The 16,230-nt window shown below is 35.6% G+C and overlaps 1 protein-coding gene across 2 annotated transcripts in view; it reads left to right on the top strand.

The window, feature by feature from the left end:
• MMS22L (MMS22 like, DNA repair protein) overlaps positions 1-16,230 on the top strand; it is a 103,116-nt gene that overhangs the window by 17,863 nt on the left and 69,023 nt on the right. For both annotated transcript variants that reach the window (XR_015714577.1, XM_087817523.1), the window contains exons 10-13: positions 5,779-5,955; positions 11,151-11,213; positions 13,024-13,143; positions 15,383-15,594. Coding sequence is in view for 1 of the 2 variants with exons in the window: in XM_087817523.1 (XP_087673649.1) it covers positions 5,779-5,955; positions 11,151-11,213; positions 13,024-13,143; positions 15,383-15,594 (572 nt within the window). In the remaining variant the exon portion in view is untranslated. The remainder of the gene's footprint in view (positions 1-5,778; positions 5,956-11,150; positions 11,214-13,023; positions 13,144-15,382; positions 15,595-16,230) is intronic.

Genomic DNA, 16,230 nt, shown 5'->3' with positions numbered 1-16,230 from the left:
ATTGTAGAGACTTGAACATTAGCTTTCATACCTTATAAGGCATAAGCATAGAGAGATAAAGCTCAGAGTTGACCCAAGTCAATAGCCTACTATTATACCAACTATCCCTAAACACAGGCTCCTAGAATGATGAACTCAAACCTCAGCTAAATCTGTAGGGAACATTGCCTGTCTTCAGCTATGGTGCATTGTGGTTTAAAATCATGTATTTGTGTTTTTGTTTTTGTTTTTTTTAAATATATCTTTATTGATTTTAGAGAGAGGAAAGGAGAGGAGGGAGAGAGAGAGATAGAAACATCAATGATGAGAGAGTCATTGATCAAGCCCACAACCCGGGCATGTGCCCTGACCGGGAATCAAACCCCGATTGCCTGGATCCTAGGTCGACGCTCAACCGCTGAGCCATGGCCGGCCGGGCTAAAATCATGTATTTGTTATTGCAAGCCGGCAAGTTCATGGTGCGTAGGTGGTACTAAAAATTTCAAGCCAGTGACTTCTAAAACCCAGTGACATTGTCTAATAGCCATGGACAATGGGTGGACGCTTAAACTCACAGCTTCCCACGTAACCTCCTCCAAAATACAGAACAGCAAGAACAAGTGAAAATACACAAAAAAAACCATGTTGCTAGCATAACTACAAGATAGGACTATTCAAAGCTGTAAATTAAAAGTAAAAACCACCAAAGCTCTACCACAAAACTTTCTGCAAGCAAGGGTAGTCAGAAAAATTGCTCAGAGGAGGGAGGAAGGGAGCTAGGAGAAGTCATAAAAGTTGGTCTAAAACCATTGCCAGAATGTGAAAATAGTGAAAATGTTTCCTTATAGATCAGAGAACTGATTATACCATAGGAACATAAAAGTGTGCATTACATGAGGAGGCAGTCTTTGAAGGTAGGGCTTCTGGGAATAAAAATGTGGAAAGGAAGTGGCTCCCCCTTGGTGATCGAGTGGTGAAAGTGACTGGAAGTAAAAGCAGAAAATGTAGAGTCTTGCAAAACAAAGGAGAAACAAACAAAGAAACAAAAACAAAACTCACCCACCACCACCACCAAAAAAGTGGAAACCCAATAAAGAATAGGACTTTGGTACACGGACAAAAGAGGGCTCCACTGAACCAGGAATCTTAAAGTAGCTCAAATCTACAAAATGCAAAAGAAGGAAACTAAACAGACCTTTCTAAAGTTACTACAAGAAAACAGAACTGATATACTTTACTCAATGATACTCTCTTTCCCAGAAACAACTATAAAGCAGAAGAAAATTGTAAGACAACACTGCAGACAGAATTAAATAGACAAGGATTTGGGTCTGTAATAAAAACACCTTGAATAAGATATTCCATTGTGGAAATAAATAGGCCAAAAGACAGGAATGAATAGAGTAAACTGAATGCAGGAGAGAAATGGAAATAAAAATTATTTTAGAATTGACTGAATTACAAGGTCCCTAAGGAGAATAGATGCAAATGAAAATTTAATAAGGGGCATATAAGAAAGGCAACCAAAGGAATAAAAATGAGATAAAGGAATATAAAAGGTTAGAGGGAAGAAGGTTGAAATGGAAGACAGGCAAAGAATAACGGTATGTTTAAATGGAGTCTCAAAGAAGGAAAAACAGTGGGATATAACTAACATTCAAAACGATGAATGAATCCAAGAAAACATTTCAGAAATAGAAGAGGAACTAAATTCTCATATTGAGAGAGCCTACTAGAGAACTGGAAAGATTAACTCCTAATAATCCAGGCTGAGACATAGCCTGCTGAAACCAACTTCAGGCATACAGAAAATGTCTTCACACCCTCTAGGAAATGTTCAGATGCTCAGGAAAAAAGACCCAGAACTCTGCAGTCAGAAGAGGGCCCTCACCGGACAGTGCTGACACCCTGACCCCGTACCTTTAGCCTCTAGAACTGAATGAATTAATATGACACAACAGACCAAGCCTCATCTTAAAGAAAAGTAGCTTAGGTCCTACCTTTTACTTTGTGGAGATCATGTGGACTGTAACTATGAGATGGTTCCTTAATAAAAAGCTCGACTAAGAAAAAGTGGCCCCACCTGGCCAGGTGTGGCTCAGGGGTTGAACATCAACCTAGGATCCAGGTGATCGGGGTTCGATTCCCGGTCAGGGCAAATGCCCGGGTTGCAGGCTCAATCCCTAGTTGGGGACGTGCAGGAGGCAGCCGTTCAATGACTCTCTCATCATTGATGTTTCTGTCTCTCCCTCTCCTTTCTTCTCTGAAATCAATAAAGATATATTTAAAAGAAAAAAAGAAAAAGTGACCAAACCAAAAGGACACAACAAAAATGCCCTAAAACAACAAAGAAACAAGTTAAAAATTACTCTTTGCACTGGCCATCTGACATGCAGTGGCTTTGGGGACCCAGATGGATGTGGGTTAACTGAGAAGGAAAAACAGAAAAAGCATCTGAAAGCTTCAGGAGTCACAGGGAAGCTTCTTCGTTCCATCTCCCTGGGAGTTAATGGTTGCACTGAATGCTGACAGTAGGCTGAGGCTCATAGGGCCCATGCTTAGACGTGCTCCAGATTGCTGAAAACGGTTTTCTTTTCTATCTTATACAAGGATTTAAAAAATTTACAGCATGACAATACTGACACAGTGTGCTCAGTTTATTTTTTAAAAGAAATTATGGGTATGTATTTGTGTGTACACTAACATTCTTGCGGAAAGAAATACTTAGTTCTCCCCTCCCCCCCAGTGGGATTTTAAGTTTTCCTGCTGAGAAAGGGACTTTTTTGCTGCCAGATCATTGTTTAAAGGATTAATGCTCTAAGGAACTTATCCAGAGGGGAGAGGCGGTTCAGGGTTATTAAGTTATTTTCAAATGGTGTCTGGGCTGCTGCTCACCTTTGTAAAGGCAACAGGCTGCTGCTTTTCAGGGTGACAGGATAAGAAGCAATTAGAGAAGCCTAGGAGAGGCTCGGGAATGTTTGGGAATTCACACATACCCCAAATTACGTGGGAACTTGAAGAATGAAAATAAACTAATTTGATTAAGGACATATTTGATCAAGTATCCCAGAATATACCCTAAGCATGCAGCCAATACTGGATATATCTGTATGAGTGTTTTCCTAAAAAACCCAACATTCATTATCTAGTAGACTTCAGTTAGACTTCAGTTTCCCAGAAGAGAAGGAAAGCTAATTAATATTCTTTGAGTGATGTTTCATACATACCAGAAAGCAGAATGGGTGTGAGGTTAAGTAAACTCTTTAAATAACTCAGAATATATAAAGCTGGATTTCAAATGCAGATTTATTTGATGGCACAGCCCGTTTTTTTCTACCACATGATTATGTAAGAATGTACATGTTTAAGAAAGAGAAAGAAAGTGAAGGAATGAATGAAATAATTTTCTTTTGGGGAAGCAGATCTAAATATATTTTATGTGCACTCTCACATTTCCAAAAGTGCCATGAATGAGATAGGAGACACCTGTGCAATATAGTAGAGTTTTGGGCCTGTACACGTTATATTTCAGCTGCCACAAATATGTGTATATGTATACGTGTTGCCACCTTTAAGCACTACATACAGAATGTTACAAAAACTTTCTGTAAATAAAAACTTATAAATGCAAAAAAGAGAGAGAAATACATATATGCTTAGAGATATTGAAACATATCTCTAAATAACCTGTAGGTAAAAAGAGGATATGATGGAAATTAAAAATATAATAATAATGAAAGTTTTTATTGATTTTTAGAGGGAGAGGGACAGAGGGATGGAGAGGTAGAAACATCAATAGAGAAATATCGATCGGCTGCCTCCTGCATGCCCTCCACTGGGGATCGAGCCCACAGCTTGGGCATGTGCCCTGGCCAGGAATCGAACCATGACCTCTTGGTTCCTAGGTCAACGCTCAACCACTGAGCCCACACCGGCCAGGCTTTAAAATTTTTTGAAGGAAATAACTAACATACTACACGTAGCTTTGGGACTGCAGCTAAGGATATAAAGAAGGAAATTTATAACTTTAAATACCAATGTTAGAGGAGAAAAAATTGGAAATTAATAAGCTAAGAAGTTAGGGGAAATAAATCCCTGCATAATAAACCTAAAGAAAGTAACAAGAATAAAAATAGCACAGAGTTTTCAAATTGAAAATAATAAAGATGATCAAATCAATAAAAAAGACCAGAACTCTAAAAAATTGGTTCTACAAAAAGATTACTAAAATTGGCAAATCTTTCTTGAGATGATTACAGTCAATGCTGGAAATAAAAGAACATGATTTCAGATTCTGCAACTATTAAAAAAAAAGTTGAGATATTGTCAACAACCTTATGCCCAATAATGTGAATATATGAAGTGGACAAATACCTAAAAAAAACCTTACTAAAACTCATCAAATGTTCAGCGGTCAATTAGGTAAATTGTTTTATTATGTAGTCATATATTGGAATATTCTGTTGAACTGTGGTTATACTCCTTAATTTGGATGTATCTCAGAAGCACCATGTGAAGAAAAGGGGCAAGTTACCAAAGAGTAGAAACAGGCCAGTTAATAGACACTTCTCCAAAGAGGACATACAGGTGGCCAATAGGTATGAAAAGATGCTCAACATTACTAATCAGAGAAATGCAAATTAAACCACAAGATTACCTCGCACTTGTCAGGATGGCTGTCAACAGTAAATCAACAAACAGGTGCTGGGGAGGGCGTGAGAAAGGGAACCACTGGTGGTGGGAATGCAGGGTGGAAAGCAGTGTGGAGTTACTTCAAAACTTTAAAATAGCTGCCTTATGACCCAGCTATTCCACTTCTGGGAATGTATCCAAAGAAACCTGAAACTAATTTGAGAGAATATATGCCCCCCTGTGTTCATCGCAGTGTTATTTACAATAGCCAAGATTTGGAAGCAGCCCAAGTGCCCATGAGTAGACGAGTGGGTACAAAAGCTGTGGGACATTTACACAATGGAATACTACTCCACTGTTAAAAAAGAGGGAAACCTTACTCTTTTAGGCAGCATAGATGGACCTGGAGAGTATTATGCTGAGCAAAATAAGCCAGTCAGAGAAAGACAGGTATCACATGATCTCACATGTGGAATCTAATGAACAAAATAAACTAACAAAAGAGAAACAGACTTATGGATACAGAGAACAGACTGACAACTGTCAAAAGGGATGGTGATTGCAGGGCTGGGTAAAAAACGTGAGGGGATTAAGCCAAAATAACAACTCAGATACTACAGTATGGTGATTATGGGTGGTGGTGGAGGGAGGTAGGAGAGGGTAAAGGGAGGGGACAAATGGCGGTGAAAGGAGTCTTGACTTGGGGTGATAAACACATGATACAATGTACAGATGATGTATTATGGAATTGTACACCTGAAACCTATATAATTTTATTAACCAATGTCACCCCAATGCATTCAATTAAAAAATGAAAAACTGTTTATTAAAAAAACCTCAAAACAACAGGTGAAGCCAAAAATACATGATTTGGGCTTATATACCTATGTGGCAAAACTTACAAAAACAAGGGAATGATTTATTATGCAAGTCAGGATAGTGATTACCCACGTTGGGAGAAGATGATGTGGGGAACATGTAGGATCTTTCTAAAATACTATTCATGTTCTAATTCTAAACATGAGTATTTTTATTGTTCTAGTTTTATATATTTTTTATTTTCTTTTGCATGTATATTTCATTATAAAAACGGAGGGAAGAGCCCAAATCAAAGGTTATCGGATCAGTGTCTATTTTAATTGAGTCATATTACCTCTGTTTCTATAGTCGTTTTGGAACTGGTTGAATAAACTACTTAAAACACTCTTTGAAAAATCAAGTGAGCAGAGAAGACCTTCTGCACCTGTAATCCAGTCCAGGGATCCATTAGGTTTTAGTTGGTGGATTATTACTCATGTAGCATCACTTTACCAGTTTGATCGCCACGGAGCGCCAGATGAAATGGTAAGATTTTATTTTTTTAAAACTTTATTATATTATCAATTAATACATATTTTGGTAGACAAATTAAAAAGTAAATGAGCAGAAACCACAGCAAAAATTAGGTCATAAGCCTACAGAGATAAATTCAGCTTCTGAATCTAGAAGCTGTAGACCTTTCTGTAAACATCTTGAAAAATCATGATCTTTCTGTTTTTATTGTTTGAGAAAAGCAATTTGTAGAAGAGTTGGGATCTAGTCCTGGTTCTGCTACTAAGTAGTTTTGTGGCCTTTAGTGAATTACTTAAAACTTCCTGGGCCTTTGTCCCCTCACCCAGTTATCACAGGATTGGATTTTCAGAAGATTTCCTCTATTTCTAAAATCTGTAAGATTGCTGAAGGGAAAGCATATTTCCCCAGAAAGTAATTAGTAGGTTTTGTGAATATTTTGGTAAAATTATTTCCTCAAAATAACACTTCTTTTTTTTGAAAATATCTTTATTGATTTCAGAGAGAGGAAAGGAGGGGGGAGGAGAGGGATAGAAACATCAGTGATGAGAGAGTCACTGATCGGCTGCTTATCCCGCAACCTGGGCATGTGCCCTGACCGGGAATCGAACCCTGATCTCCTGGATCCTAGGTCAGTGCTCAACCGCTGAGCCACGCCTGGCCAGGCAAAATAACACTTCTTCATAGAAGCTTTACACAAATATATTGTCATCTCTTAAACAATTATGAAGTTTACTTCAAATACAATGACAGATTTTACCTAGTACATTAACTTCTAGTTAGAAACATTTTTTACAGTGTTATTTAAAAAGCCCTATGAGTGAAACCAGGTGGTAGGTATATTTATTTGAGGCCCTATTTATATATAATTTCTTCCATGTTCAGAAATGAATAGCATAGTATTATATCATCCCATCACTTCCGTAAAATCAACATCTAGAATCTTGAAGCCAGTGTCTCTATATTTTCAAAATTGGTCTTTTTTCTGGGAGTGGTTCTTATACCTGGCTGATCATCAGACCTACCTGTGAGTTTTTTAAAATTCAGATTTTTAGGTCTCAACTCTGGAGTTCCTGATTTAGTAATCTGTTTTGGAGTTTGGGAATCCTTATTTTTAAAAAGTTCCTTGGCTCTCATACTATAACAGGTATGGGAACTATTGCTTTACGAAACATGTTTCTTGTTGGACTTGACAAATTTTCCTCTCTTTGGAATATTGAACAGAGTCAGCTAGAAATCTCCATGGAATCTGAGGGGCAATTAGTATTGACATTATGTCATAGAAATGGAAAGGCCATCATGAGGTCCTCTAGATGATCCCCCTAATAATAAAAGGCCTGCTAAGGGGATCCCAAGATAAAGTAATGTAGAGTCAGAAAGAGTTCTGAGAAGTTCACACACAGCTTGGTATCAGTGTATTTTAAGAATTCTTCCATACATGGAGCAAGGTCAGTAGTAGAATGAGCTTTTCATAGAGAAGAATTGTATGTCCTTTGTTTCTGTACCTGAGTCCTTACCATGCTGATACACAGTAAATACTCAACAAATATTAGCAATTGCCATTATTACTATAGTATCCCTTTTATTATTTTTGTGGAGTTACATGACAATGTTTCACATCTTTTTAATTTTTACAATACTAGAACAACATTAAAGAACCCGAAAAACCTACCTATAATTCTAAGGTCTGTACTTAGCATTTTTATTCTCTTCCAACCTTAATTCCTCTAAGTACATACTGTATTTCTGAATTGAATCAGTATAAATAAATATGGTAATTAGTCAAGCACTTCTGAGTTCCTATTGAGTGGCTGTTATAGTATTAAGTGCCAATGATAGGATACACATGAAACAGATTGTACTGCCTCTCTCTTTAAGGAACGTGTTTTCAGGTTACTATTGCTTGTTGGAACTGCATTAACACTCATTTGAGTGAGTGGTATATTTCAGTAGTGGTTGCTGTTGACCCCCAGATAGCCACATTAATATATGTATCATTACTATTACTATTATAGTGTTGAATTGTATTAGCACAAACATCCACAGTAGCATTGCTGAAAGCACTCTATTATACAGAAAGTTCCATAGGAGATTATTGCTTTTACTAGTTCTGAATCAAGATAGTAAATGAATTTTCTGTATTTAAAATAGCTTAACCTTTGTGTTTTTATGTTTTTCAGCAGTTCTTGTGTGATTTCCTTTTGCCAAGATACATGTTTTTAAAATCTTAATTCTTTTAAAGTTATGTAAAAGGTTTTAAGAGGAAAGAGAGCCATAATATTTGAAAAAGAACCTTTCATATGATAAAAATAATAAAGATGTGCATATGTATGTATATGTGTAATGTAAAATACATTCCTTTTATTCACGATTCCTCAAAGAGTCAAATATTTCTGGACTTCTTAATGGCTTTAAAAAAACACTAAAGCTTTCCACAAATAGGGGTCATATCTTTAGCATATTGCATTTGCAAGCTGTTTAATATTTCACAGTGACTATTCAACTTTTATCTCAGTGAAATGTTATAAAATAGGTGAGAGGGTAATATCTCCATTTTACAGGTATAGAAACTGAGGTACACAGTGCTTAAATACCACCTTATTTTTATCAGTTAAACTTGATATTAGGATTCTCCTGAGGAGCGCCTTTTAAGAATAGGTCTTTGGGAAGGTAACCATGTATACCAGTTTGCCATTAACAGCCCTAGTTTATGCCTATTATCCCTTCGTTCCATCTAGTTAGTTTTCCTTTTACTCAAAAGTGCCTCGTTTGGTTTATAAATCATGTAATCTTTTCTAATCAATGAACATAAAAACTTATTGACTCATCAGAGCTTGTAAAGGATGTTAATTTGGGCCTAGGATGTGTTTAGATTAGAATTGTGAAAATTACCTGAATTATTCTTTTCTCCTTAAGATGTATTAGCACAGCCAGCTACCATAATGCGTTAAGCACACTTTATTCCACTAAAGAGTTATCTGGTGTGAGAGGATGATATAAAGTAATAATGGTTAGTCATATGTTCTGCAACAAAGAAATAACCTCTGGTCCTCTGTTAACCATAGAGATGTTGCAGTTTTTAAATGTGAAGTGCTTTGCCCTGGAGATGAATCTGAAAGCTTTGCATTTTAAGTAGGTTTCAGATATAGTTAATTTTTATTTTAAAAGTTTTTGTAAATGGACTTTTGCTATATGTGTATTTAAACCACAACACTTGCCAGTTGCTTAGTATAGGCCTATAAGGAAATGTGGTATCTCACTTCTCATAATCACCTACTTTAAAAGCAAATATAGTTTGAAGAGAAAAATTACCTTTGAGCATTGCAAGCATCAATTTAACAGTTGTATCTCTGTCCATAACATAGTGCAGTCAGTCAGGCCAGCTGATGCTCACCTTTGAAACATCTGAAATGGTGGGTAGATAAAAAATGTGAAATGAAACCTTAAAATTAGAGTTGTACCAGGTTGCCTAGTTCACTGGAAGTGGAGGATGGGGGCTCTATTTTACATTTCTGGTGGAGATACCACCTCTGCTGAAGCCCAATTCATGCTTAGTTTTGACTATGGGATAAGAAATGTACAGCACAGCCCCAAATCAGTGACTCCTACCTTTTTTCTTCAGTGGAGTTAAGTTACATATAACAGTATATAGAAAAATTGCTGTAACTGCTCAAAGTTAGTTTTTCCTATGAAAGAAATGTCTATATTCTCTTGATACCTATTCTCTTCCTCACATTTGATTTTGGCAGGATACAGTGGCCATTCTTTCCTCTGAGTTATGGCTTATTTTTGTTTTTGGTGATAGCCACAATACTGATCCATGGAGTTGAAATTCTATGGACAGGAATTACACTTCTCCTTTATAATCCATACGATTCAAATGCCTTGATAGAACTGAGTAATTGAAATGCCTTGATAGAACTGAGTAATTGAAGTGTACTCATAAGCACTATCAAGTTGTAAAGCTACAAACATCTACCCTGTCATGTTCCTGTTTATTTGGGACTAGTGGTAACTTTTTCTTAGTGCAGAATGATATAAAGGTAAATTGCTCATAACTGAGGGAAGGCTTGTTAGAAAAAGAAAATCAGTTAACTGATAACTTGGTATAATGGAAGGAACTCTGACTTTGGAGCCAGACCAACTGGGATTTGAATACGTGCTATGGCTCATATATATATGATCTTTCTGAGACTTAATTGTGTTATCTTTGAAATGGCATTTTTTTTGAGGAAGTAATAATGTAAATACCCTAACACAATGTACATATATTATTGATAGAACAAAACTGCCTCCATTTTGTGAACCTTTTAGGAAAAACTACTAAGTTTTAGGGGACTACTCTCATTTCTGACACCAACTACAGGCTCAGGGATTCCCAAAACTATATAATTTACTTGGACTTACAGAACTCACTGAACCCTATTATACTCACGGTTATAGTTTATTACAGGGAAAGGATTTAAATTAAAATTAGCCAAGGGTACATAATGCAGAGTTGAAGAAATGTACCAAATGTGTAGTTTCTGTTCCCCCCCGCATTAATGTATGACTGCAGACTGAGTGTCAAGTGGACTTGGTATCCTAGGAGAGAAGGTCTTGTAGGCTTTCCTGTTGGAAACGTGGAGTTATTTTCAGTTTCTAGCCTTTGTGAAATATTTTGGCTCTGAGAAAGTCCTTTGTGACTGTCTTGCTTACTGTGGGGAATCTTTTAGATAGTTGAGGTTGCCAGATAACTGACCATTTCCATAGCACTGTGTAAATTTTTTCCTTATTTTCTGTGTAAAGGTTTTAGTTACTTGTTTACTGGAATAGACTGTCTTGAGACTGTTATGCGTAATATGAAGGAAAAAGTCTCATGAGTAAAATACAGAATAAGAAAGAACACTCGGGGCATAATAGCCCCCAAAAAATAAAAGCTTTTCCCCCCGTTAGATTACATCTGACAGCAAAAATTAAATAATTTTATAGAAGTACCACTGCTTAATGAAACAACTCCTTACAAGGTTTATATTGGATTGGAATAGTTGTAAATTTTTTCTACCGAGTCTCAACCAACTCTTACAGTCATTTTAGGTATTCAAGAAGTTGTAGTGAGGTCTGATGTTGGACAGAATGTTTGCACTTCACACTTTGCTTGCTATACCATAAATTTTGATTTATAATTAAGAGCAATAATTTTGATACAGTAACATTTTCTCCCTTCCTAGAGACAAATGGAGTCAAATTGGAACTTTGTGGAAAAACTGCTGAAAAGGTCCATCAATGTTCAGGTATGCACTTAAAGTGAGACAATTTGTGGGCTTGGCTAAATTTTTCTGTTACAGATTTTATTTGTAAGAACCAAGCAAACTTAAAATGATTTAAATAACAAACTTAGTTTACTTATTAATAACCTGTGATAGAAATCATCATTCTTTGTTTATGAAGTGTCAGTGTACAATAGTTCCTATTAGTGACTGTCCTTTGAAGGTTTTTATTTTTAACATTGAGTTGCCAGTTAAAGGACAAAGATAATTATCCTAGTTGGTAACTTTGACAAAATGTATTCAAAATAAGGAGTAGGTGCTTCAGAACCATAAGCCATTCCTCGACTGTGTAATGTCACGGCTAAGAGACACAATGAGGGAGACAGTCAGTGGCACTGGAAATTCAGCTCCGCCTCATCACAGCAGGAAGGGGACTTGCCTTGCTGAGCAATTTGTCTTACAGGCTTGAATCTTACTCTAGCTGATAAGGTCCCAGGTTCTGAGCCCTCATTTCATACCTTATCATTTTTCTTTCTGCAGAGCTGTTAATGTAGTGCCTCATGGCCCACAGGTCAGATCTGACCTCCTTTTAAAATAGTTTTAAATGTGCTGTTCATCACATCCTTAAACATATTGTATTGTAGTTCTTAAAGTTTTGTAATATAAGTTATTTGTAAGAGTTTAAGGGAAAATTTTAGTTAAGAATTTTTTAAATTTGGAAAATAGATTACTTTTCTGTTAAGAAATATTTTTAAAACTGGAAGAGGAATGAAAAGGAAATATGGTAGTAAAAAATTGCTGTATATATAGTGCACACACACATGCACATTTATTTCATAATCATACCTTTGAAAATCATTTTAATAGCTTGAAAATTTCTTCTCCTTGTTATATATTTAACTCTTAATATTTTTAGGTGAAACATACAAGTTCTAAGTATGAGGTAAGATTTCTAGGTTAGAATTCCAAAGACCTCTGCATATTTAAGTTGTATCAGAAACAAAAGAGCTATTATTCCTATTGTAAAAGTTTTGGTTTATTTTTAATTTTTTCTGTATCATTTTAATTGGCTTTATTCTCTGTTGTTTTTGAGAACACATTGATTTAGTAATTCAAGTTTCTTCCATGTATTTTTTTACTTCAAGAATATAAGGAATCACTAAAAATGTTCGCTGTTTACAACAACTATTACTCCAATCATAATGCCTTAACATAGCTTAGAAACCTCTTAAACTTACTTTCAGCTCTAACAGCATTTCTTAAAAAGGCTGTTAAGGTTCATATGGATAAATGTCCATCTGCCCATAGGTCAGGGACAGCAGGAGAATGATCATCTTCTCTTTTCCATAGAAAAGTTTTTTTCCTGCTGCATTTCCTAAAAGTTTAAAATGTATGTACTCTGCCAATCTTCCGGTTTTTAAAAGAGCAATTATATTCTTATAAAGAATTTGACCTAGTACTTAGGACTTGTGTGCATGTTAATTGTTTAATCACTTTTGCTACTTCTTTCTGGTTTGGGTTTCTTTTCCAATCTCTGGGTTTCCTACACTGTTCAGTTATGAAACACCTATTGTAATTTTTAAATAATTGACTTAAAAGTCAAATTGAGTTATATATTTTCATTAAACTGAATATATTAACAGTTTCTAAAGGAAATTTTTAGATGTGTACCTTGTGCTGATTTAGACTTTCTGGTCTGAGGATGATAGTGGGTATGACTTGGTGATATACATTCACGTTCTTTTTAGAAGCAGGTATTCGGTGCAGTATCATGTGATAATACTCATGTTGCCAGAGCCCATTTACTTCCTCACAATTTCAGTTTATGTTTTAGGATGGTATACTAGAAGAGCAATTACGAATGTATCTTCACTGTTGTTTGAGACTATGTGATTTTTGGGAGCCAAACATTACAATTGTCACCATTCTCTGGGAATATTATAGTAAGAACCTGGTGAGTAAATAGAATATGAATTTGTTCCAGGAATTTGAAGAATTTTTACATGATATTTGAAGAATGTTTTTATGGTTTAATTATGAATAGCTATGGATTTTTCTTAAAAAAGTTAATTTTTCAAAGTAGATTAGACTAGCTCAAGAATAATTTTATGATTCACAAACATTGTCTATAGAGCATTGTCCTGAGGGAATGGAGCATTTGGTGTTCCTTTTCTCTTAAGAGTGAAAGCAAGCAAAGCAGCTGAAAGATACTATACCAGAAAGATACATATTTTAAATCCTTATTTATAAGTATTTTCTAATAATTATGGATTGCTTGCAACACATTGGACAGTTAATGCTGTCCTGAATAAGACATAATCTTGCCATTTGAGTTACTTATACCCCATTTGGACAGATAATATTTTTGGACAAAAGTTAAAATGCTGTGGAATGTCAGAAAAGGGAGTATCTGACCCAGTTTGTGGACTTCTAGAAGACTTTATGAAGTCATAATTTTAAACTTGACCTAGGGAATGAGTGAAATTTTCCAAATACAGAAGTAAAAGAGCATACAGGCAAAAAAAAAAGTATGGACACATGCATGGAGACATGAAAAAACATGATCTATTTGTACCACATTAAAGAGTTCTGAGTGATAGGTCTGAGGTGGCTGTGGAGAGAGACAGGAAATAAGGAAAATAGGAGGAGTCTGGGTCTAGAGTGTGAAGGGTTGAAGATAATGTCCAGTTGAACTGTGATTGATTTAGGAGACATTAGAGAGCAAGGATGTGACATATTAGGTATGTGCTTGAGAATTTTTTTCTGAAAGGTGCTATAAATGAACTGGGCACAGGTAAGTTAGTAGTCTAATGTAGTAGTGTAAGCAAACAGTGCGGTGTGAGAGATCTGAAAACAGATAATTGATTTAGAAAGGAGAGGGTAAATTTGGAAAATAAAACATTCAAGGGTAGACTTAAAGGATTTAGTTCCCTGTAGTGTGTGGAGAGGAGAAGATTTGGAATGTTTGGTTTCTGTGTAAATAAATAGTGAACCCCTCACTCAAGGTAGAAAATGGAAATGGAAACTTTACAAGTGAATTACAGGTTTGGGTTTTTACATAATGGAGCTTACTAAAAATGAGGAAAAAAATACCTTTCTCTGAAGCATAATGTCAGGCCGATTGGGGAAATGGCTGAGTCTACTTTTGAGGCAGAATGTGTATAGGATGAGTCTAGGTAAGTGTCTCATCATAACTGAAAGCAGCAGAAGGTATCCGAGTAAACTGGAGTTTTTTCAGAAGGAATCAGAAGCCAACTTGAAGGAGCTCCCATTGCCCAACGCTAGGTAAATTTGAGCATAAGAAAGAATAATGACTGCTGTGGAGTAAAACATACTGAATATGTTTAAATCCTTGGGTTTATGATGCTTTAGAAACATTCTGGGAAAAACAAACACACCCTCATTCTGAAAACTGCAAATAAAGGAAAATATCAACTATATGTTAGAGTAACCAAATTTCTGATCAGCTAATTCAGAAGGAATGATGGTATTAGAAAATCACTGTTTTGTACATCTGATGAAATAGTGCATCCAGGCAGTCATCTTCAGTGGCTGCTAATATTTAAGTAAGAGGCTAATGGGGATCACTAAAGTGGATAGATCAGGCTGACAATGTGATCAATCTTAGCATCAAAAAGAACAGTCAGAACTTATGTGCATTTTTACTAATTGCACTAGGAAGTACCCAGCACTGCCAATGAAAGATTAACAAAAAACTCAACTTGAATCTCATCAGTCCTCTAGGTACAGCTACCAATTTACAGAAAAAACAGGATAAAAGACTACAGTAAGTGACACCAGGGAGATACAAGTGGCTAAATCCAGAATATAGCAAATTCTACACAGTAAATGACTAGGTATAAAAATAAATGCTATGACAAAAGTTTGGGAAACTTACAGAGTAAAAGAGCTTTGAGAGGCATATCAACCAAATGCAATATATGGACCCTGTTTGTATCCTAATTTGGACAAACCACGTGTTATAAAGACATTTTGGGGGATAACCCAGGAATTTGAGTACCTGTCGATGTTCTGTGCTTTTATGGAATATATATTTTGGGGGAATGTGTGGTTATGGCTGTGTCATTTTTCTGATTAAGATGAATCAGAATTTTAATGAGCTAATTGGGATTTGCAGCTTTCTGTTTTGACTTTGAGACTTAATACTTGTTTTTGTTTGTTTTTGCTTTTAGAATAGTTCTTTCAGTATTTCTTTGAAAGGCCTTACAAATATTAAGTCACCCTTGTCTATGCTAGAAATGGTGAAGACCTGCTGTTGTGATAAACAAGATTACGACCTGTATAAATCCAGTAGTTACACCATTTTCCTTTGCATTTTGGCAAAAGTTGTTAAGAAAGCAATGAAGAACAGTGGTCCTCATCATTGGAAACAAGTCAAAGGAAGGTGTGTGCCATATTTTTCTTTGTCATGAGTGTTCACATACCTTTGGAGAAGTGTTACTGTTTGTATTTTTTAAGTTAACTTGTGCTTGGAAGTCCTTATGGTTCACACATTTAAAATGTATTTCTTAATGTAGGACAGCAAAGTACAGAGCGATTTGAGCCTGCCAGTTTTCTATAGTAAGGAACAAAAGTAATATAATATCCATAACTCATGGAGGATTTTGATTATTTATCTCATCAGTCCTAAAGATTGAAAGTTCATATACTAAATGCAAGGATATTAGAGAACTGTTGTTTTTCTTACCAGAATTAATTATAATGTTATTATGTAACTCATTGCATACATTTTATTAAAATTACAGAAATAAAAACCATCTCCAAATCGTACATTGGCAAGTAATGATTCTACCTATAAGTTTTGTGTTCTTTCAGCCCAACAGTATTACAAGTCTGCATTCTTGAATGAAAACTAACCAGAGTATAGTAGAACCAAATAACTATTATTTTCATTTGAGGAGTATACCCAATTTTAATTTCTGGTGGGGTAAAATAAAACTTTTGGTCACATTTCATGTATTCTTTTTGTTTAGAGTTTTGCTTGTTACAGGGGTATGGTTTTTTGCCTTCCCTTGTCCTA

This window comes from Miniopterus natalensis, chromosome 5 (assembly GCF_054644295.1).
Source record: "Miniopterus natalensis isolate mMinNat1 chromosome 5, mMinNat1.hap1, whole genome shotgun sequence".
NCBI lineage: Eukaryota > Metazoa > Chordata > Mammalia > Chiroptera > Miniopteridae > Miniopterus > Miniopterus natalensis.
Note: the sequence above shows the minus strand (reverse complement) of the source record. Positions and strands in the feature narration are given on the sequence as shown.